This window comes from Raphanus sativus, chromosome 2, assembly GCF_000801105.2.
Source record: "Raphanus sativus cultivar WK10039 chromosome 2, ASM80110v3, whole genome shotgun sequence".
NCBI classification, from domain to species: Eukaryota; Viridiplantae; Streptophyta; class Magnoliopsida; order Brassicales; family Brassicaceae; genus Raphanus; species Raphanus sativus.
The window spans coordinates 27,350,428-27,375,057 of NC_079512.1; the positions used below are offsets into that span (position 1 = coordinate 27,350,428).

A 24,630-nucleotide genomic window follows, 5' to 3' on the forward strand; every position below is an offset into this window, starting at 1 on the left:
CGGTTGTCAAGTGGTAGTTCGAGTCAGAATGTGATCTAAACTCACTTCTACGTGAACTCCAGTCACAATTGAAACAAAAGCATTGGAGATGGTCCCGATATATCTATTTAGAAAACTTGGTGAACGAGTTGTTTGAACCGCTGTTTTCACCTGGAATTAGTCAGATCTTGGTTCGAATTACCATGGATAGCAAAAAGGATCTAGTACACACATTAAAGGCAATTTTAGGTATGTAGTTCAAATGACAGACGAAGTTGGGGTACTTTCACATCTCTACAAACCCTTCGACACCACCTACCCATATTGAAAATATTGGTGTTGCTTATCTCTGGCCTTCATGAATAAATTAAACACAATGCTTTAATTTTGCTTCTCACAATATATTGAAAAACATACAATATATATATCAAGCAGTAATTCAGTGTTAGCAATACTATTTATATCTGATCTCTTGAAACCTATTATTGGTTGTCAAGTGGTAGTGCGAGTCAGAATGTGGTCTAAACTCGCTTCTAAATGAACTCGAGTTATATTTGAAACAAAATCTTTGGAGATGGTCCCGATCTACTTTTTTAAAAAACTTGTGGACGAGTTGTTTCAACCGTAGTTTTCACCCTGGAGTTAGTCAATAGTCAGATCTTGGTTCGAATTACATTGGATAACAAAAAATCTACTTCTCAATTAGTTATAATATATGCATATTTATACGTCCGTAACGTTTATTGCGACTAATAATAAACAAAGTGGCTTTTGTGTTTTTCTTATATAAAATTTTAAGTGGAGAATAATTAGTTTGAGTATATGCACGTGAAAGAACCCATTCGATAAAATGTTCGTCGGTTCCTCCCCCACGCTTTGCGGCCGTCGAATCTTTGCTTTTTCTTTTGATGTTTTGAGCCCGTTTCACCTTTGTGCTACGTAACCCCACGGTTCTTTTTAACACGGCCATAAACCCATATTTGTTTTATAAGTATGCTTTCGGGATGAAAAGTATGCTATTGTGTTCTACTTGATTGTTGGACTTTTTGCCTAACTAGAATGATAGAAAGTTGTAGTGTTAGCTTTCATTGAGTAAATTGTATTAGCAAGCATATCCCTTGTTAGTGGGTCATTATCTTTAGGGCGTCTCCAAGGACGACGTCATAACGCAGTTACAGTGATTTTTCTTCTCCAACGAAACACTATCATCAACGGTATATTTTTTAGTGCTTTGCTGTTTTTGCAACAATGTTACACTAATATATTGTGATACTTAGCGACATGATAATTTTTTTAAATAAAAAATTCTTTTACTATTTAAGTAGTTTAGTTGGTTATTTTATTTTTATTACAAAATTACAAATAAAATTCATTTTATGTAATTATAATATTAAATTCACTTATCAAATTTTTTTTTATATTTCTAAAGTTTAGTTAATATAAATTATTAATTAATGTAATATAAAAATTAAAATATATAAATTTATTTAAAATAAAAAGTTATCCAATAAACACCAAACAAACAAACATAAAAAGTGCATACAATAAAATAATTTTGCACAAAAAATTGAAAAACATAAGATAAATAATAATTTTAATTTCATATTATATCAAAAGTATTATTTTAGTGTAATATATTTTATGTGATATAGTTATAATTATAATTATAATTTAAAATTTGTTAGTCTAATTTTATTAAAAATAATTAATTGTGAGTATATATAAAATACTAAATAATTAAGAGAATCTTTTCCAAAAATATATTAATAAAAATATTCTTTTAGTGTGATAATTTGTGTTCTGGTTGGAGATGGAAAATAATTTGGTTGGAGATGGAAAATAATTTGGTGCTAGAATTACACCAAAATGATATAGTTTGGACACCAAAATAGTATTGTGGTTTGGTTTGTATAAAAAATAGTGTTGTGGTTGGAGATGGTCTTACACAAAATATAATGTGGTACTGTAGGGACAGGAATAATTTTTTTTTATTTTTTTTATTATTTTAGTAGATTAATTGATTATGTTTTCTTTTACAGAATTACAATAAAATGCATTGTTATGTAATTATGATATTAATTTTACTTGTAATTTTTTATATATATTCTAAATTTAGTTAATATAAATTATTAATCAAGGTATTATATAAATTAGTTATAAAATACACTTATTTGTTTTTAAAATACATGAAGTTATCCAAATAAACACCAAACAAACATAATTTTGCAACCTTTTTTGAATAACATAAGATAAACTAACATAAAAATAGAAAAGTATAAGATAAACTAACATAAAAACTGAAGAACATAAGATAAACTAACATAATAATGTTAATTTCATATGTATTTCAAAAAATCATTTTAGTATTATATATATATAATTATATCATTGTTTAAAATTTGCCAGTCTAGATTTTACCAAAAAGTAATTAACTGTGTATGCTATAAGAATAATGAATATATATAAAAAATATAAATAATTAAAAATTATTTCTAATAATATAATAATAGAAAATATTATTTTTAATATGATATTAGATGTTGTGGTTAGAGATAAAAAAATTAATGCTAAAATCATACTCTTTTTGTTTCATAATAAGTATCATTTTTACATTAAAAATGTCACTTGACAATTTCAATGTAAATTATATTTATTTTCAGCTAAAATTAATTATAAAATACCATTAATTTTAAAATAATGTTATTCATCTTAAATATTATTGGTTAGCAAAATGTAATTAATAAAAAATTATATATATTTCTGCCATTTTTTAACTATGTAAAAAATGTCAAAATAATATTTATATAGAAATGGAAAAATGTAAAATAGTGAAATTTTGACACTAAAAAGAAGATGACCTGGATTTGTGAAAACAAAACTTAAAAGCTAAAAATTTAAAAGGATTTTACGGAAGTTAACAAAAAGCAATAAATGCTCTCAAAATACTAAAGCATAGAAAAATAAAAGCATGTAACAGTAGAGTTATGACAAAGTTAAAAGAAAAGGAGCAGAAGGCACGGGGCTCAAGAGATGAAATATTTTTACAAATAACCTAAAGGAAAACCAATAATAGAGGGAGTCGAGACAAAGACGAATGCTTCTTTGCCTAATCGGCGAAATGTGGCGTGTTGTCTCACTTCTCTCCGACATGCGTTGCCTCACGCGCCTAGTTTCTCCTTTATATACCTCTTTTCTATTTAAGGACCTGTACCCAAACTAGCCGACGGTTCTTGATAAGGATGACCTAATGGTTTGGTGTTTGGTTTAGCGTCGAATGCATCAGGAAGCGAGAAAGGAATCGAGTTTTGAGTTTGGCGAACTGTTCTTAGTTCTGTATGCTTCTTTTTATGAAGTCAAGTATTCAATGTAAGATACGTATACTGTGTAATGGTTGCTAATAGTAGAAGTGAAGTATATCATGCATCTACTGCTGTGGCTTAATTAGTCATTTATACTAGCCAAAAATATAAATATTACATAATTTGAAGCCTTTGCGTATGCATCAAGTGTAAACGGTCTAGTGGTTTTAATGCCTTGTAGAAGTTATTGCGCTCTGCACCTATTTGGGTTTTGTTCGGGAAGGGCTAGAAGAAGAGAAACCAACCACTACATAAAAACTTGTGGTAAAAATATACTCTTAGGATTAACTTGTTACAGTTTAAGACTTAAGCAAGATTTTTATTATCTTAAAATATCTAGATCGTATTCAGACATGTCAATCTAAACTGTACATCGAAAATCTCTTACTAGTGCATGCTATACTCGGATGCAATGAGTATCACTGCTTTTTTTTTTTTGCTAAAGATGTAAATATCATTAAACATAATGAAAGTCTGATTACATTGATCTTGTAATCTGATCTGCTCAAAAGCATTTCCGACTCAAGGAGTCGCAAAAAAGATAAAAAAACTCATTGAATCACAAAGCTACTAAGTTTCATCTGTAGCAACTGCATATGTAAACTAACAGACCTTTAGAGCTACAATTTAACCTCTAGCAACTGCATATGTTCCCGTACATGCCTTCCTAAACCTTGGAGCAACCATGGATGGAGGAGAAGACTGAACATATCTGATTTGTCGATGCCAAACCCAGAGGTTCTCTCCAGCTGCGACGACGAAGGGCCTGGCCTACCACTCCGGTGCTAGCTGAGGTGGGCTTCGTTGAAATCAGACGAAACAGCCACACGGGTAAATCACTCCTAAGCAAGCAGAGATGTCATTGCTGACAATGAAACACGTTTCCATAGTCAAACGCAGGCGGTAGATTAGCTCCCAAAACCGGCCACGCGACCCAAGATAGCACCAACATCTGAACAGTCTAGAAGCAACACAACCCGGAGCATGAAGAAGGAGTTGACGAACAGGAAAAGTCCAAAGACTCCTCAAAAGCAGACACATCTAGGAGACAGTTCCATCTCTAACATCATAACATCAAGGGAGCACCATGGTTCTATCCTCAAAGAATTCTAGAGTACAACCACTAGAAGCATAAAACAGAGACGAAAGCCATTACAGATGATTACCATGGTTGTAGATGCGAGAGGTAAGGTGAGAGGCTCTCAGCGGAGAACCACCGCTCCGCCTTTCTCAAAAAAACAGAATCCCTGAGGAGAGGCTCTACAATCCTTGAATCATCACTGTCTTGAGACGTCAGGAGGCAAGAACGAAGGTGAAAGGAAGGCAGCGACGCTTCGGAAGTCACTGCTTCAAATAATTTTGGTTCTGAAACGAAAGACATACATCTTCTTTGTGTGTGTTTGATAAAACCACACTATACTATAATCTACGTTGTACTAAATGATCACTCTATATTTGAAAAGAATATGCCAATAACCAGCTAGAGGATTGCATTGGTTTTAGCGTCTCTAAATAAACACGTGAAAAGCACTGTCTCAAGTGTCAAGTAGATAGTGGTTCAGCGACTTGGCATAAAAGGTCATCCTACATGAGTCCGAACAGCCAATCCAAACGTATTAAACCGCAGGGACAATCCAAAAGGCCCAAACCAATTAAAAATCGGGTATCTTATCAAGTTGACTTTTTTTGGTAAAAATATTCAGTTGACAACTTGACATTTGAAAGTAGATAAAACATTCGTGTCCTTCCAACATGTATTAGTAGGAGAGCCATCTGCCCGTTGTGGCCCGAAGTCGCCAAAAAGAAAAATTAGAGAGCCACCTGCGCTGACAATAAAATGACATTTTATTCGCAATGGAGAAAATTTAAAGTAGCAATCATTATTCAAAGAATTACGAGATACTTTGCTAAAATAAAAAAAAATGAATTACGAGATACATGGTCTGCGTTAAATTAAAACACTAATTTCAGACACCAAGGCTGCAACTTGTTAAAAAGGGCTGCAACTTGTTAAAAAAGGGTTGCAACTTAATTTCCATTAGATGAAATATAATGACGTGGAATAATCAATTCTACATAGTTTTTTTGTCTGCAACTAGATTGTTATTTTTTTTGAAATAGAATGGAGTAACTTAGTCCATTAATTCTATAATTTATCACAATTTAACTTAAATATAATAGAATGCTCATTCTATCAATTTCACAACTATTATAAATTATACAAAAAGCATTCATAACATCCGTCATAATTTTGTTTTTGAATGAATAGAATGTATATATTCAAATTTTAAACTAATTCCATTAAATTAATTCTATCTATTTTTATCCCCTTGGTTCCATAAAATAGAATGATCATCCAAAGAACTAAACAAAATACAATTGAAACATTCCGCAACGATTATGATAATTTTTCATTTTTCTATTACATTCCATTTTCTTATCACATTTCGCTTTATATTTATTTCTACTTAGGTTTACTATTATATCCCAAATTCTATATAGGCATCGTTACATAAATACAACTTTACATTTTATGTTAAGGGTTCAAACCCCAGGTTAATGTATTTTGTAATTTCATTCCTATTTGTGGGATAACAATTTTAATTTTATTCTTTAAAGGCAGTTCAATACATACAACTGGCCTAGGAGATAAATTGTTAGTTGTTTTTTTTTTTTAACTCTGGATAATTATGTTATTACAAACTATGAGAACGTTACAGACAGCCGACACAATTTTACCCGTCACTGACTGCATCACTTCACCTGAACCACCATATCGTATCCATGCCTGACGGTACTCCTTGCGCCATGCTCTAGAACCTCTTGTAAGCCTTCTCCTTTAATTCGTATAATTCCGTCTTCACTGGGACTCGAAACTCGACCTCCTAGTGTAGAAGTATTAATGAACCCTTAGTCAAACCACTGAACAAAGGGGCTTCCACAATTGTTAGTTGTTTTCTTTAATCTATCTTTTCATGCTGAACAAAAGAAAAAAACCAAAATCACCTTCTCATTTCTGAGGACCATCAAATGAAGCCATAAAGTATTCAAAGGTTACAATTTACAACTTACAACGAATCGACGTGCGAGTAGAGTTGAATTGTCAAGGATGAACCATATATATAAACTTTTTCATATGTACCTCCAAGATTAATGTTACTTTTGTGGAAATAATACAAAACATGCAATTTGTCAACTTGGACTAACTTGTAACCAAACAATACCAACCACACGTTTAACTAACCACTCTAAATTTTTTTCTTTATTTCTTATCTTTCAATTTTTTTTGTTTTGTTTTAAAGAACAACTACGAACGAAGAACTATGAATACTTTTCATAGCTTAATCAAATCACTTCTTGTTGCCTTCGAATAATCCCCAAGAACCTTAATGGAGAAACCCTAGTCTCATGCTCGGAGATCGTCTGCAACTTCGGTGACCATATATGTTCTCTCGTTCCCACAAGCTGATCATACTGCTTCTTTAGCTCGGGAGAATTACAAATCTCACTGCTTTCACCACACTCCATTATTGCCTCTCCTTTGCTGCACATGTTTCTGTTTTTGCATATAAGACTCATGATAAAAACCGGAGAAACTTTAATCAAAATCTTCCCGTTTATTCCCTTAGAATACTCGAACGGTGGTGGACTCGACGGGGCGGTGAAGTTCAACGTTGGTGTATTAGTAGAACGAACGTTTTCATCGAGATTAGAGTTGAAGATGGAGAGACACGAAGTGGTTAAGATTCTATAGGCGAAACGTTCGATCGGTAAGACGAAGTAGGTTTGACCTGGGAGTAGATAGTCGTCCATGGCTAGAGCTGGAACTGGACGGCCGATGAAGAATGAATCTGCATGGCACACGATTTGATCTGGAAACTCAAACATGATCTCTCCGGCTACATGTTTCTTGGAGTCACATAGGGTTTTGGTTGATCCTTGCTCGAAGAAAACTAGCGTGACTATTGCTTGGCGTCTACGGAGGATAGGGATACAAGAATTGATGAGAGATTTTGCCATTGTTTTGCAGAGAGAGAAAGATTTGTATTCAAGCTGGAAAGTTATGAATTTTCGTATTAAGATGAATGATTTATAGAGGTAGGGATTAGTCTTTATGGTCTTTGTGTTTTGTTTGTAGTTTAAAAGGCAACCCACTTGAAGGAGAGTTGACTTTTGAAGTGGTCAAACACTCCAGGATTTGCTTATATGCGTATGATTTTATCATGTCGGTTCTTTGGTCAATCCTCTCGGCTTTGAATCTTTGATCCTCCTTTCATCCTCTCTCTCTCTCTTTCATCCTCTCCCTCTCTTTCATCCCTTGAGGCTATATTAGTTAAATAGATGAATTTTTTTCTACACTTCCTTTTTTTTATAAACTCTATATGGATTGATCTAATTGGCTCCGTAAAAAATGCACTTAGTGCTATAGCGTGAATTGACTATCACACTGTCTGATCTGAATTTAGAATATTTTTTAATTAATACCAGAAAATGAACCGATTATCTGTTATAATAGACCATGTAAACCATTTATTATGCTGAAACCCAAGTCATACTGTCCTAATGATAATTTAGTTCCAAACGCATTTTCTTTTTGCTTATGATTCCCCTGCTTAAACTTGCATTTTATAATGTTTTACATAAAACTCGTGAAAGTAATTACACAGACACTGGTATTAAATATTGGTTTGTTTGAATATATCTTGTACTATTTCATTAAAACACGTTTAGCTCGTGTCTTATTTCATGACGACTGTACATAAAGAAAAATTATACAATGGTCCAGATACATAGTTCCGTATCTCTGTTCATATTGTCCATCATCATTAAACTTATGTTTCATAAGGGTCGAAATTGTTGAAACTTATATGTTCATATTATCATATCAAATTTTACCCCCCAAAAATATTTGCAAACTAGAGAGCCCATATTTGATCGAATGGCGGGAGGCTCTGTCTTGTTTTTTAAATTGAGTTTAATCTGATTTTTAATTAGTTTATAATTTTCAAAAAGAGAATTTTTAAATTCATAAGAGAATCATATAATGATATAATATACGTCTAGACCTAAAAAGTAATAATATACTTACGTGTCAAAATCTGTAAATGGGCCAATATAAAAATTATTAAACGGGCCTTCAAAAACGTGTACAAATAACTATAGTTCACACGAGCCTTATTATTCAAACGCACGCCGATTTTGTTTCAGAAGAAATACACATCTAATCTATTAATTTAGGGATTATCTACTATTTGAAGTTCTCATTTAAATTTTGGACTCTTTCATAATTGTTGCTAGAATATATGATGTCTCCTATACAATGCAACCTACCAACTTAAATTAAACCAAATCTTAACCAACATAGATTAATTAAACCTAACCAGTAACACTTTTATAATATTTTTGGTTAATCTCTTAATATAATTAGATCTAGGACTGGGCGTTCGGGTACCCATTCGGGTTTCGGTTCAGTCTATTCGGGTTTCGGGTTTTCGGGGTCAAAAATTTCAGTCCCATTCGGATATTTTTAAATTTCGGTTCGGGTTCGGTTCGGATTTTTACGGGTTCGGTTCGGGTTCGGATAACCCATTTAAAATGTTTTTAAATTTTCAAAATTTATTATATACTTTAAATTTTCAAAATCTATAAGAAAGATAATATATTACATATAAATTTTCATAACATATATGCCAAAATACCTTCATTTAACACATAAATTAGTTTTCTTTGAATATTTGGATAAAGAATCAATAGATATTTAACTATTTTGGTGTTTTCAGTATATTTTAGCTATTTTAAACATTTACTTTTGACTATTTGCATATATTTTCCGAGTATTTTGGAAAATTAAAAGGTATCTTATATATTTTTAATATACATTATATATAAAAATAAGGTATATATATTCAAGTATATAAATTTATTTCGGATACATTCGGGTACCCAAAATATTTCGGTTCGGATCGGGTTCGGTTTCGGTTCTTTAAATACCGAAATTTTGAATTCGTTCGGATATTTAATCAATTTTGGTTCGGGTTCGGTGCTACTTTTTTGGATCGGGTTCGGTTCGGTTTTTCGGATTCGGATTTTTTGCCCAGCCCTAATTAGATCATATAAAACTGAATCACTCTTAAATCAACGAGTTCTATATCATTCCAGACATAAGAGAAAAAAATATCCGACTCATTTACAACGTAAGCATACAAAGACCGTGTATGCTTATGCTCATTGATCTTCCAAAAACCAAATAATTGTGGCATAGACCAACATAGGCTCATGTTCGTATCACTAACTTTACTTCCATATATTTACTCTTCACCTACATCATATCACAACATACACAGTTATACAAGAACATGATTTTTTTTTGTTCAAACAACCAAATAATGGTGGCATATGGTTAGTAGATTTTTTAAATATGTTTTTTATATATTACATTTTACGAGACTATGTGTATACGTTTTTTTTTTGAAAAAATGCATAACTATGTGTATAAGTTAAAAGGTAAAAGGTGTGACAAGGCAAATTATTATACTAAAAATAAAAGAAGATTAAATACAAACTAATAACAAGTACAACACAAATTATAACACTATTAAATTTTATATATATTTAATAAAATATTATATATATGTCTAATATGTATATATATATATAATATTACACAAAATATATATAATATTATATACACATATTATATATATCATATATTATTAATTGAAATTTGACAAATCAATTTCCGCCCTTTAGGGCGGGTCCTAATCTAGTCTATTCTATTAGTTCTGCAGTTTGCCCTACTGATAAAAGTTGTATCCACTTTTTAAATTTTATAACTGCCATGAAATACATCTTTAATGCAACTTTTTAAATTAAAATAACTGCCAAAATAGGAGACACATTACTGCATCAGTATAATTCTTAATTTCTTAATCAGGACCATTAATCAATTGAAAGTTAGATTATTGGACTTATTTTGTTTGATGTAAAGATATGGGCTCTAGAAACAAATAAATTTTATAGATCTTTGCCCATTTTTTTATTTTTCTGCAATCTTTTTCCCGACAATTTTTTTTTTAATTTTGATTGATAATCTAGGGGCACTTATAGAACACTCAGGGCCTGACTGGTTCAAACGCAGCGGTTGCGATTGCGGGAATTTGCGGGTGTGGGTGGTTGCGATTTCAAGTGTTATATGGCGTTTTGTATGACTGGCGTAACATTTAAAAATTGTTGCGTTTGCGAGATGTTTGTGACTGATTGATTATGAGACATTGAAGCGGTTTAATAATAAATTATCAATATAAACATATTAGAATATTACAAAATATAAAAAATTATTATTGTGATAAAATATAATTGTTATTAATAATAATATTAAGTTTATTTTAAAAAATTTTAAGTAGTTGAAAATTATAATTTTAATATATTTTATGAAGATTCATAATAAAAAATTAAAGAATATTTTGTTTCTTTTTTATATATGTGTAAATCTTTATATATGTATGTATATTAACTTTTAAAAATTATGATGAATAGCTACTTTAAAGTTTTTATAAAAAGTACTATATTGTTTGTGAATTTAAATTAATATATAAAATGTGTATATATATTTATTTATAATATTTTCATTTTAAATTTAAATTTTAAATTTCAAAATATTTAGAAAAAAGTTTAATATTTTTTTATCCAACCGCAAACGCTACCTGGAATCAGCTTTTGATTTTAAGAGGTTCGAAGCGGTTTGAAGCGATTTGTAGCGGTTTGTATGATTGTTTTGAAACGCTATCAACCGCTACAAACCACAAAAACTGCGTTTGCGGGTAGTAGCGGGAAAACCAGTCAACCCCTCACTATGCATTATCAAATGTTAAAGATTTTGGTTTTGTTTTTTTTGGCTATTAAGTTTGCGCAAGAATTAGTGGACCGACTTCGATACACAAACGAATAATAATTAACATTCAGTTTAATCACAAAATACACGGGATCCACTTCTTTCAGATACACAAACCCGAGTTTCTGAACTAGATGATTTTGATCGGGATGAACTGCGGGTTAATAAACAAATTAATTTTATTATATATTAATATTAGTTATGAAAATAAATAAATAAAAAATTAAAGTTAAATAATTTCTAATTTTTATAAAATATAAAATAATAATTTGGATATGTATATATTATATGTTTATAAACATTTAAAAAATAATTAACTTTACTTTTTAATATATTTTATTTTCGTTTGACATATGAAATATCAAAAATAGTTTAGATTTTTTCAAAAAAAATTGCAGCAAATTAAGATTTGTGACATCTAACAAAAAAATATCTAAACAAAATTCATAAATATTTATATGTATATTGTGAATAATAAAACTAAACTACAAATCTAAAATAATTCAAATGTAAAACATCATTAATAAATTTTCGATAACAAAACTTAAAAAACCAAATTTCTTAATTAAAAAGTAAACAAAAATATTTTAAAACATAATTAAATTTTTTTTAAAAAAGTAAAAGTTATCAATTGGTTCAACCGATGCCCAATTTTGGGTTTAAGTGATTTTTTGCAGGTTTTGTTAATTTTCTAAATTTTTTTTTTCCACAAAATCCAAACCAGATCTATCTTAGGTCATCGGGTTTACCAATTCAACCGCAAATCCCGATCGGATTTCAAAACAGTGGCTACACATATTGTTCAACGGTTGCAGTGTGTATTTCTATAGGCCCTTTAGATTGCTATTGTTTTATGAAATATATTATGATTAAGATTTATACACAAATATTACAAATAAAACACAAATATAATTATAAATAAAAACATAAATATAAAATAAGTTAAAAATTAAAATTAAACAAAATATATATCCGCCCTTAAAAGGACGGATCAAAATCTAGTCTATTCTATTAATTCTGCAGTTTACCCTATTGATAAAAGTTGGATCCACCTTTTTATTTTACATTTATTCTATTAAATCTGCAGTTTGCCCTACTAATAAAAGTTGTATCCACTTTTTAAATTTTATAACTGCATGAAATACATTTTTAATGCACCTTTTTAAATTAAAATAACTGCCAAAATCGGAGACCCATTACTGGATCAGTATAATTCTTAATTTCTTAATCAGGGCCATTAATCAATTGAAAGTTAGATTATTGGACTTATTTTGTTTGATGTAAAGATATGGGCTCTAGAAACAAATGAATTTTATAGATCTTTGCCCATTTTTTTTTATTTTTCTGCAATCTTTTTCCCGACAAATTTTTTTATTATTTTGATTGATAATCTGGGGGCACTTATAGAACACTCACTATGCATTATCAAATGTTAAAGATTTTGGTTTGTTTTTTTTGGCTATTAAGTCTGCGCAAGAATTAGTGGACCGACTTCGATACACAAACGAATAATAATTAACATTCAGTTTAATCGCAAAATACACGGGATCCACTTCTTTCAGATACACAAACCCGAGTTTCCGAACTAGATGATTTTGATCGGGATGAACTGCGGGTTAATAAACAAATTAATTTTATTATATATTAATATTAGTTATGAAAATAAATATATAAAAAATTAAAGTTAAATAATTTCTAATTTTTTATAAAATATAAAATAATAATTTGGATATGTATATATTATATGTTTATTAACATTTAAAAATAATTAACTTTACTTTTTAATATATTTTATTTTCGTTTGACATATGAAATATCAAAAATAGTTTATATTTTTTTTAAAAAAATTGCAGCAAATTAAGATTTGTGACATCTAACAAAAAAATATCTAAACAAAATTCATAAATATTTATATGTATATTGTGAATAATAAAACTTAACTTCAAATCTAAAATAAACCAAAAGTAAAACATCATTAATAAATTTTCGATAACAAAACTTAAAAAACCAAATTTCTTAATTAAAAGTAACAAAAGTATTTTAAAACATAATTAAAATTTTTTAAAAGAAGTAAAAGTTATCAATTGGTTCAACAGATGCCCAATTTTGGGTTTAAGTGATTTTTTGCAGGTTTTGTTAGTTTTCTAAATATTTTTTTTTTCACAAAATCCAAACCAGATCTATCTTAGGTCATCGGGTTTACCGATTCAACCACAAATCCCGATCGGATTTCAAAACACTAGCTACACATATTGTTTAACGGTTGCGGTGTGTATTTCTATAGGCCCTTTAGATTGCTATTGTTTTATGAAATATATTATGATTAAGATTTATACACAAATATTACAAATAAAACACAAATATAATTACAAATAAAAACATAAATATAAAATAAGTTAAAAATTAAAATTAAAACAAAATATATATCCGCCCTTAAAAGGGCGGATCAAAATCTAGTCTATTCTATTAATTCTGCAGTTTGCCCTATTGATAAAAGTTGGGTCCACCTTTTAATTTTATATGTAATTATTTCGAGTCCTAAACTATATTTATAACTATTTTAATAACCGTTTGATATATTGTGCCTTAGTTGACTATGGAAAATAAAAACCCGACTCCCCTTTAATAACCGTTATCTACGAATCATTTTTTTTTAATCATTGGTGCTCTTATTTCAACCATGTATATAAAACGTATGTTCACCATTGTGTTTTTGGTAACAGTTTTTAAGTGGATTTTAATATAAATAAATATTTATATGAACTTATTTGTGTAATGGTTTTAAATAGATTATTTAATCAAAAATATTTTATAAATTTGATTTTCCTTAGAATCATTGAAAACCAAGTTAACCCATTTACATGTATACATATATTTAACAGAATATATTAAAAAGTAAAAAAATGTTCAATTTTTGATGCAGGTTGTATTTGAAATTGGTTTTTGGATATCATGTTAAGAACCGTTCAAGTATATAAGTCATGTCTAACAGAGTATGAGCCTTGATTTTCAGATCGCTTCTGAGTCGGGGTTTTAGCGTACAAATATTCTTGACTAATTATGTTAAATAATTACTAAGAAAATATAAGGGAGAATTGACAAAATATCTCTAAGTCAGGCCCATATTAGAGAAATGCCCATGATTGTACATAACTCAAAAAGAAATAACATTTTGGTACTGTGCGGACGAAAATGCCCCTCATTTATTGAATACAGGTCAGACTGCAGAAAATGTGTGTGTCAGACCGCAGAGAAGACGTGTGTCAGACTGCAGAGATGGACGGCGGGACAGACGATGAACTGTTGGATAAAACAGCGAAGATCAAATCGAGATTACGTTATCGATAAAATATTCTATAACAGCTAATATGTTGTGTTATATATCAAATATATATATTAACGGTTAACAAATAATGTATCCGATAACAACTTATTAATCAACACCATGTATCAATCCATTGTCAGTTAACAAATTAAATATAAAAAATCTACAAGCTCACGAGTTATTTATTCAATCATTTATCATCTAAACAAATTATGTATCAATGAACATCAAGTCTCTTGTAATATCATACAAACCAATTATTAATTATTTGGTATCATATATAATGTATCAGCTAACAATATATGTACCAAGTAACAAATTCGTTAACGGATAACAACCAACTTATCATGTAACTTATTAATTCACAGACATGTATCAATCCGTTTGTGAGCTAATAAACCAAGTATCAGCTAAACAAATCATGTACCAGTTAACGTAAAGACTTTTGTAACATCATATTAAACAGTTATGAATTCGGTATCAAACTATGTGTCAGATACTAAAACATGTAAGAAATCATTTATCATATAAAAATTGTATCAGATAACAAATATGATAGTTATGAATGCTTCGGTATCAAACTATATGTCAGATAAAACAATTATAAATTCTTCAGTATCAAACTATGTTCAGATACCAAAACATGTAAGAAATCATTTATCATACAAAATTTGTATCAGGTAACAAATAATATATCAGATAACAACTTATTAATCAAGACCATGTATCAATTCATTTGTCAGCTAATAAAACTAAATATAAAAAATGTACAAGCTCACAAGTTATTTATTCAATTATTTATCATCTACACAAACTATGTATCAATGAACATCAAGTCTCTTGTAATATCGTACAAACCAATTATCAATTATTTGGTATCATATAATGTATCAGCTAAATACATATACCAAGTAACAAATCGGTTAACGGATAACAACCAACTTATCATGTAACTTATTAGTTCACAGACATGTATCAAATCTGTTTGTGAGCTAATAAACCAAATATCAGCTAGACAAATCATGTATCAGTTAACGTGAAGATTTTTATAACATCATGTTAAACAGTTATGAATTCTTTTGGTATCAAACTATGTGTCAGATAACCAACTATGAATTTGACTATTAAGGTTGTTACAAATTTTGTTAGCGAGTTAACAGACTGTGTTACTTGTTACGCATTATGTTAACGTTGAATACTACTTATTAACATGTAACAAGTTATGTTATCGAGATAATCAAATATAACTGATCGAAGTTAGTAAAATAGATGAAAAAGTTGATAATCAGAAGTAGTCAAATATTTGAAACCATGAATCTAGTTAGTAAGTGATGAGAGATGAAAGAAAGAAAAGGAAAGAAGATGGAGGAAAATAAAGAAAGAAGATGAAAAACAAAGAGAAAAGACAAAAGAGAACTAAAAGAGAATGAACATTATCCAACAGATATAATAATGAATCTGACACACGACAGAGCACTGCAGCCCTAAAAGAGTAGCCTGCAGGGCTACTAGACGTAGGCTGACGCGTGGCAGAAGGGTAAAATCGTCCAACGAAAAATGTTTGTGAGATTAAGGGTAGATTGTATATTAGGGGTTGGTTTAGGTGCATTTTTACCAATTTCTCAAAATATAATATGTTGCAAAATTTATGAATAAAGTTTAAAAATTATTTTTAAAATGAATATGACACAAGTGTATAATTATGCAATTTGACAGATTTAATATAATTAACAAAAAATTATTAAATTAATATTAAACACAATATGATTACAAAAAATAACACAAATATAAAAATAAATACTATTAAAGTTGAAGCATGACCAACTGATATTAGTTATGTCTAATTAAAAAAAATTCATTGCTGTATATAACTGCTTATGTGTGTGTATATATAACGTTATTTGGAAAAAAAAAACTGCTCACGGTTACAAACTGTAAGATACAATAACTAACAATTTTTATAACTGATTCTACGTCCTATCATTCCTACTTTTTTGGTAAAATCTAAAAAAAATATACAACTCTTTTATATACACACGCATATAAATAACAAAAATATTTTCATAACCACTAATATCCTATTTTTAAGCAATACATACATAACAAATCCTATTTTCACAAAACCAAATCTATCATAATTCTGATAGTATTTCTTATTGAGATTATATTTACAAAATCGATTTGCAGGTGCAGGTTATGAGTATTTTATGCGGGATGAGTGTGGGTTGGTGGATTTTGGATCGCGGCTACCCGTCGATCCGTAAAGTATTTTTAAAAAGTAAATATTTTTTAAATACAGAAGTTTGAAAATAATAATTTAAAATTTAAATAATTTATAAAATTTTAATATAAATATATTTTTATAATTAAATTAACCAATGATTTTAAAAATATATATATAACGGATAACCACAAAATTAAGCGGAGTGGGTGCGGGTACAAAATTATTTGTTTGCGAATTGTGCCGGTCATAATTTTTAACTAAAACAAAGTTGAAAATCCGCGGGTTGGCGGATCAACGGGGCGAATTTGACCCACAACTCAGCCTTAACCGTACGTATACTGGATTAATTTTTAAATTGCTATTATTTAATAAAATATATTTTGATTAAAATTTTACATAAATATGATTAAAAAAAACAAAATAATCAGGAAGAAAAAAAAATATCAAAAATTAAATATAGAACAAAAAAAATACCCGCCCTTATAAGGACGGATCAAAATCTAGTAAACCCCATTAATCACATAACAATATCCTTGTTGGTACTTGCTTTTGTATGACAAATTCTGAATACTGTTCACTTTTGTTTAAGTATTTGCTAAAATTCTATAGTTTATATATTAGAATAAAACCTGCTTATAAAATATTCACCACACTTCAATTTGTATTTAGGTCATTACACAAATTGTACTAAAATGTTGAAATTCAACAACCGACTAAACACAAATTCTTACTAAAATTGGCAAATTATTTTTATAATAATCTAATGATAATAAATGTTAAAGAGTATGAGTTTTAGTCTTCTTAACACAAGTGAAATGATTGACTAGAGACCTTAAGCAAATAAAAAAAAAAGGCAGAAAAAAGAGAAGAAGCAGCAAAAAAGAGTGATTTGTTTCTTTCCTTTTGCTTTCTCTCCAACAAAAGAAAAGTGCGTAATAGAAGAAGAAGAAGAAGAAGAAGATCATCAATTCATCATCTTGTTTAGATTCTACACTTGCTCACCTTTCTCTCTCTCTCTCGCGTCTGCATCACCTTACAAGAGCTCTGATTCCTCTTTGCTTGGACGGCGTCTATCACTCGAGCTGAACAAAGGTTGCTTCTCCGTTAATCAGAGGGGAAGCAAACGATTCGGAGCCGCCTCCGAGATCGACGATCATCGAGATGAATCCGTTGAATGTAGATTAGTCTTCGGAATTTTTGAGTAAGTTGGAGATTTGAGCTTGCGATTTTGTGGTGTGTATGTCGAGAAACGGAAGGATGGCGACGGATCTTAGCAGAGCTGTTCCAGTCGAGAGAGATATCGAGCAGGTTGTTGTTGTTGTTTCTTGCTATAACACTATTCCCAACTCCTCTTAGGTTAGAGATAGTGTTGCATAGGCGAACCCTACCTATCTTCGATTTGCATATACTCAAGTAGCTTATCTCTATGAACTTTAGCTTAATTTAAGCTATTGCTTTGTGGAATTAAAACCTCTCTGGTAGACTATTACCAGCTTTGATTGATATAGCCTGAGTTTTCATTTCTCGGATAGTAATCAGCTTTGGAGTTTTATTAGATAGAGATAGCATTGCTTGTTTATATTATGTATCCTCTATTTCTTTCTATACTGTGTTATTGCTGAGCTGAAGTCAAAAGATTCTGCTATTTGGTTGAATCAGGCAATCATTGCCCTGAAAAAGGGAGCTTACTTGCTCAAGTATGGAAGAAGAGGGAAGCCTAAGTTCTGCCCTTTTCGCCTTTCTAATGTAAGCCATTTTTTTTTTGCTTCCATTTTCATTCAAACTTATTGCCAGCAGAGTGCTCTATGGTGATTTTTTTTTATTTTTTATTTTTCTTTCGTAACTTTAGTTTACATTGTTTGGTGTTTAAGAGATTGTTCCCTGTTACTTTCAGGATGAAACTGTTTTGATATGGTTCTCCGGTAAGGAGGAGAAACATCTGAAGCTAAGCCATGTTTCTAGGATCATTTCTGGACAACGCACTGTAAGCTGACCAGTGTTTCCTTCTTGCCCTCTCTTATGCAACTTTTCACGTGACGGTTTCCATAGTCGGAGGGTGCATATTTGTGCCTTACGGTGATATTATTATTCTGATATCTAGCACTTGTGTTTTTCTTGTAGCCTATTTTTCAAAGGTATCCTCGTCCCGAGAAGGAATATCAGTCTTTTTCACTAATATATAGCGAGAGGTCTTTGGATGTGGTGAGATTTTCTTAAACCATTTAGTCTTTTACTTTTTTCTTATTCGCTTCTGCTATAAAACAACCACCCTGTCATTCGAAATATCACTGTCGTTTTCAAGGTTAATTAATATGGTGGTAGGATTTTCTTTGGTAGATCTGCAAGGATAAAGATGAGGCTGAAGTGTGGTTTAGTGGTCTTAAAGCCTTGATTTCGCGTTACCATCAAAGAAATAGGAGGACTGAATCAAGAAGTGATGGGACACCATCTGAAGCTAACAGCCCAAGGACATATACCCGGAGAAGCTCTCCTTTGCGCTCTCCATTTAGCAGCAATGACAGTTTGCAGAAGGTTCTAGAAAAGTTTTCTGTGTATAGTTTTTGCATTTTAACACTAAAGACGTTTAATTCATCTCTCAGGATGGTTCTGATCACCTTCGCATTCACAGTCCATTTGAGAGCCCGCCTAAGCTTGACAAGGCATTATCGGACATGGCATTATATGCAGTTCCTCCAAAAGGATTTTATCCCTCAGATTCTGGAACTATTTCAGTTCATTCTGGAGGCTCAGATAGCATGCATGGAAATATGAGGGGTATGGGCATGGATGCTTTTAGAGTTAGTATGTCAAGTGCTGTTAGTTCCTCCAGCCACGGCTCTGGTCATGATGATGGAGATGCGTTAGGAGATGTTTTCATCTGGGGAGGAGGCATAGGAGAAGGTCTTTTGGGTGGTGGAAACCGTAGAGTTGGAAGTTCGTTTGACATAAAAATGGATTCCTTATTGCCAAAAGCTTTAGAATCTACAATCGTACTTGACGTCCAAAATGTTGCTTGTGGTGGACAGCATGCTGTCCTTGTGACAAAACAAGGAGAAAGTTTTTCTTGGGGAGAGGAATCTGAAGGAAGGCTTGGCCATGGTGTTGACTCCAATATTCAAAATCCAAAGCTAATCGATGCACTTAATACCACAAATATTGAGCTTGTAGGTTGTGGAGAATTCCATAGTTGTGCAGTTACTCTTTCGGGGGATTTGTATACCTGGGGTAAAGGAGATTTTGGTGTTCTTGGACATGGAAATGAAGTCAGTCACTGGATCCCTAAAAGGGTTAACTTTCTGTTGGAAGGGATACATGTATCATCCATCGCCTGTGGACCGTACCACACAGCAGTTGTGACCTCTGCTGGGCAGTTGTTTACTTTCGGTGATGGGACCTTTGGTGTTTTGGGTCACGGGGACAGGAAAAGCGTTTTCATACCTCGGGAGGTTGACTCTTTGAAAGGTCTTCGCACTGTCCGGGCAGCCTGTGGTGTATGGCACACAGCAGCAATTGTGGAAGTCATGGTTGGGAGCTCGAGCTCGAGTAATTGCTCTTCTGGGAAGCTCTTTACGTGGGGTGATGGCGATAAGGGTCGTCTTGGTCATGGTAATAAAGAACCAAAACTCGTGCCTACCTGTGTTGCTGCTCTTGTTGAACCCAATTTTTGTCAAGTAGCATGTGGGCACAGTTTAACGGTTGCACTGACAACAGCAGGCGATGTTTATACTATGGGCAGTCCTGTCTATGGTCAGCTGGGAAACTCACATGCAGATGGAAAATTTCCAAACCGTGTTGAAGGTAAACTTCACAAGAATTTTGTCGAAGAGATTGCCTGCGGTGCTTATCACGTTGCAGTGTTAACTTCGAGGACAGAGGTTTACACCTGGGGAAAGGGATCAAATGGTAGGCTTGGTCACGGGGACGTAGATGATAGAAATTCGCCGACGTTAGTAGAGTCGCTCAAGGATAAACAGGTGAAAAGTATTGCCTGTGGAACTAACTTCACAGCAGCTGTCTGCATTCACAGATGGGCATCGGGGATGGATCAGTCCATGTGTTCAGGTTGCCGCCAGCCCTTCAGTTTCAAGAGAAAGAGGCACAACTGCTATAATTGCGGACTAGTGTTTTGCCACTCGTGCACTAACAAAAAGTCGCTTAAGGCCTGTATGGCACCGAACCCGAACAAACCATATCGAGTGTGTGACAAGTGCTTTAACAAATTGAAAAAGACCATGGAAACTGATACATCGTCTCATTCTTCTCTGAGTAGAAGAGGAAGCATTAACCAGGGATCAGATACCATATACAAAGACGACAAGTTGGATTCTAGATCCGATGGACAGTTAGCTAGATTTTCACTGATGGACTCCATGAAACAAGTGGACAATCGATATAAGAAGAACAAGAAATACGAATTCAATAGTAGCCGTGTCTCGCCTATACCGAGTAGAAGCTCTCAACGGGGTGCGCTTAACATAGTCAAGACTTTCAATCCAGTATTTGGAGCATCAAAGAAGTTCTTCTCAGCGTCTGTTCCTGGTTCTCGAATTGTGTCTCGGGCAACTTCCCCAGTATCAAGACGTCCCAGTCCACCTCGTTCAACAACACCAACTCCCACTCTTTCAGGACTAACCACGCCAAGAATTGTGGTGGATGATACTCAGAGAACCAATGATAATCTAAGCCAAGAGGTTGTTAAGCTAAGATCTCAGGTAAGCTTCCTCTCGACCATCTTTTGTTTTCTTCTTATTGTTGGTTAGATTGTGCTATTACGTTTCTGCCCTTCTGTGTTTTCTGATCACGTCAAATACGTTCTGGATCTTAATATGTTGATGAGATCATGTTATTTGAAGCGTACTTGGCTGCCACCAATTTTAATTACTTCCTCAGTTTCGCTTTGTTGATTGCTTCTTTGCTAACAAGTAGATGAACAGGTTGAAAGTCTTACAAGGAAGGCACAGTTCCAAGAAGTTGAGCTGGAAAGAACAGCCAGGCAGGTCAAAGAGGCGTTGGCAATCGCTAGCGAAGAGACGACAAGATGCAAGGCAGCAAAAGAAGTGATCAAATCACTTACCGCTCAAGTAAAATTTCAAAGCTCAAAAAAAATAAAGATAGTGGTTTTATGCAATCACTGGTGATTTCTTATGACTGATTTATAAGCATCAACGAAACTATGCAGCTGAAAGACATGGCTGAAAGATTACCCGTTGGATCAACTCGAGCTGTGAAGTCACCTCCGTCTCTTAACTCATTTGGTTCCAGCCCTGGTCGCATTGACCCTTTCAATATCTTAAACCGACCAAACAGTCAAGAATCCGAGCCAAATGGAGTGAATACCCCAATGTTTTCTAATGGAACCATTACACCTGTGTTTGGTAACGGTGAAGCAACGAATGAAGCACAGAACGAGAAGGAATGGGTTGAACAAGACGAGCCTGGCGTCTATATCACTCTTACAGCATTAGCAGGAGGTGCGAGAGACCTCAAACGTGTCCGTTTCAGGTAACAGTCAATCTTATTTACGCCTCAAAAGAAAAAACAATCCGTTATTTTGCCTGACCGTTTTGGTTTGACAACAGCCGAAAAAAGTTCAGTGAGAAACAAGCGGAACAGTGGTGGACAGATAACAGAGGAAGAGTCTACGAACAATACAACGTACGAATTGTTGACAAATCCAACGAGGAAATGCCTCGTTGAAACTCTTTAACCACTTCTCTTATCATTTTTCCACGCCCGAGTCAGGTGAGTGCAGAATCTCTCGGGATATATAACAACAGATTTATAACATGTATAGAGAAAAATTACAGATGTTTTTTTAAGTGTTGACGTGCTTCTTTCATTATAGTTGGGGGTTTCGTGTGGTATTTGTTGTGAGAAGGTTGTATATTCTTTATGAAGAGAAAAGTATTTGTAAGACTGATTGATTATAAGGATCAACGTGGCAAAGCAGTGACTGGTTCAAGTGTTTGATGCAATCACACATAAATAATGGTTTCAGAATGAAAAGAGGACATGGGGTTGAGGGCATAGAGCAAAGCAGTGAGCCAGTGACTGGTTCAAGAGGCTTTTCTTCTAGCCTTGCTAGGACATGTACGAATCTAGAGTTCATACTGAAATTAAAACCTGATAAGAGTAGTATTTCTTCTAATTTCTGCTGAAGTAACAATAAAGTTACTGTATGTATTATGATGCTTCCTCAGATGAGTAATGTTGTTTATCTATATTCATGGTAGAACTAGAATTACAAGTCATCTGTTTTGACACTTCTTCCAAAGCCATCAAAGAATCTAAACAAACTCACTGAAGACCAGCACATATGTACAGGTTCTTTCCTTCTCAGCCACTGCGTATTAAGGATGTGGCAATACCAACAACAATCCCAACAGCAGTAACAGCAATTCCAACCCCAATAACACCATCTGCTTACATTAAAGAAAAAAGTAAATGGAGATTTAAATTGATGAGGAGAGAAAGTACCATCATGTGTTTATTTACCTTTCACTATACGGTCCTCTATAGCCGTTTTAAGCGTCTGAGCCTGTCTCCACTCTGGTTCCACCTAAAAAGCATTGACGAAAACATCAACAACAATAAGATATTCTCGACTATCCATGAATAAGAGATGATCAAACCTCCAAACACCGTTCTATGTAGTCCCGGCTTCTTGAAAAGTCGCCGCTACGATAGTAACCAAGAGCAAGAAGATACAGCTTTTCTCTTAGATTCATTGGACTTGTATCACTAACCACCGCAGCTGCAAAGCAAAGTAGAAACATGTTATTGCTCATCTGAGAGTTTGGACGCTATAAACATTAATAACTTCTTTTCCATAATTTTGAGAGCCTTATATTTATATATTAAACCTCCTAAAATTTTGGAAGCCAAGGTTCATGTTTTATAGGCTGATCAAACCAGTAACATGGATCTAATCATCCATCTTCACAACACATATAAGATTATAATATTATATACCTTCAAGCATTGATATCCCACGCTGTATATCCGCGTGTGTCTTTGAATGAACAAGAGCCCACGATAAGCGCATGATGCATTCCTTCCTAAGCCCTTCGTCTTGGCCTCTCTGAGCCTCTGCCAGCTCTTTCTCACATCCCTGAGAATGATTGTAACATAACGATCTGTAAAACATGTCGTAATCTCGAGGAACAAAAAAAAAGGCGAGAATCATAATAAAGTTACGTACCGAGATGATGTCGGCGTCGCACAAGGGGAACTCATCGGCGAAGACAGAGGCAGCGCCGGAGAAGAAGCTGGAAACGGAATCAAAAGCTTTTCCTATCGTCGCGTCCATTTCTTGTCGCAGCTGCGAGAGAGTTTTTGAGTTTTCTTCTTTTTGACGAATTTTCAAGACTTGACCAGAAAGAAAAGTTATGTCTTAAATTTGGGGGTTTAATGATGATTGTCAATACTAATTTAAGGGTTGTGTTTTATTTTTCTTTAACTTTGCCAGCTTACATTAAGAACTAATAGAAAATGAATCTACAGAAATAAAATTTTAGGAATAACCAGGAATAATAATTCCTTGTCATATTTACTCAAAAACAATAGTTCTATATTTCTCAGCAGTAAAATGAAAAAAAATGAAAATTTAATACTATTCTTTATAAATTTATATTTCTTTTAAGAACGTTAGATAATATATTATTATTATTTCATTCTTTGGTCACCATTCATATCCTATCTTAGTTCAATATCCAAATTAGTTATTTTAAAGTTTAAATCTACTAATGGTTGTTACCTTATTTTTAGAAAAAATCTACTATTATCTTTCAGTTTTTCAACATTAATTTATTATATTATAAGTATATCAAAATATTATATAGATAACACTGTA

The 24,630-nt window shown here is 32.4% G+C and overlaps 3 protein-coding genes across 3 annotated transcripts; 1 reads left to right on the forward strand and 2 right to left on the reverse strand.

Annotated features, from left to right (window-relative positions):
• Nucleotides 1-6,438: 6,438 nt before the first annotated feature.
• On the reverse strand, nucleotides 6,439-7,426 carry LOC108840014 (uncharacterized). Its single transcript, XM_018612826.2, has one exon. It carries the CDS (start codon nucleotides 7,356-7,358, stop codon nucleotides 6,684-6,686), a length of 675 nt encoding a protein of 224 aa, XP_018468328.1. The 5' UTR covers nucleotides 7,359-7,426; the 3' UTR covers nucleotides 6,439-6,683.
• A 10,208-nt stretch (nucleotides 7,427-17,634) lies between these two features.
• LOC108842890 (PH, RCC1 and FYVE domains-containing protein 1) lies at nucleotides 17,635-22,727 on the forward strand. The gene is made up of 9 exons (XM_018615936.2): nucleotides 17,635-18,086; nucleotides 18,438-18,524; nucleotides 18,673-18,762; nucleotides 18,900-18,980; nucleotides 19,116-19,310; nucleotides 19,379-21,490; nucleotides 21,713-21,859; nucleotides 21,958-22,280; nucleotides 22,358-22,727. Exons 1-9 carry the CDS (start codon nucleotides 18,018-18,020, stop codon nucleotides 22,473-22,475), a joined length of 3,222 nt encoding a protein of 1,073 aa, XP_018471438.1. The 5' UTR covers nucleotides 17,635-18,017; the 3' UTR covers nucleotides 22,476-22,727.
• A 52-nt stretch (nucleotides 22,728-22,779) lies between these two features.
• On the reverse strand, nucleotides 22,780-24,245 carry LOC108842891 (mitochondrial fission 1 protein B-like). The gene is made up of 5 exons (XM_018615937.2): nucleotides 23,980-24,245; nucleotides 23,751-23,889; nucleotides 23,411-23,532; nucleotides 23,274-23,337; nucleotides 22,780-23,197 (listed from the first exon to the last, which is right to left on the reverse strand). Exons 1-5 carry the CDS (start codon nucleotides 24,085-24,087, stop codon nucleotides 23,115-23,117), a joined length of 516 nt encoding a protein of 171 aa, XP_018471439.1. The 5' UTR covers nucleotides 24,088-24,245; the 3' UTR covers nucleotides 22,780-23,114.
• Between the last annotated feature and the right edge of the window lie 385 nt (nucleotides 24,246-24,630).

Bases quoted from the DNA above. Each gene is read 5' to 3' on its own strand.
- LOC108842890 (XM_018615936.2), top strand. From the start codon at position 18,018: ATGTCGAGAAACGGAAGGATGGCGACGGATCTTAGCAGAGCTGTTCCA. The intron at 18,087-18,437 runs GTTGTTGTTGTT...TGGTTGAATCAG, and splicing joins TCGAGAGAGATATCGAGCAG to GCAATCATTGCCCTGAAAAA. The intron at 21,491-21,712 runs GTAAGCTTCCTC...GTAGATGAACAG, and splicing joins TTGTTAAGCTAAGATCTCAG to GTTGAAAGTCTTACAAGGAA.
- LOC108842891 (XM_018615937.2), bottom strand. From the start codon at position 24,087: ATGGACGCGACGATAGGAAAAGCTTTTGATTCCGTTTCCAGCTTCTTC. The intron at 23,533-23,750 runs GTATATAATATT...TTTGCTTTGCAG, and splicing joins TGGGATATCAATGCTTGAAG to CTGCGGTGGTTAGTGATACA. The intron at 23,338-23,410 runs GTTTGATCATCT...AATGCTTTTTAG, and splicing joins ACATAGAACGGTGTTTGGAG to GTGGAACCAGAGTGGAGACA.
- LOC108840014 (XM_018612826.2), bottom strand. From the start codon at position 7,358: ATGGCAAAATCTCTCATCAATTCTTGTATCCCTATCCTCCGTAGACGC.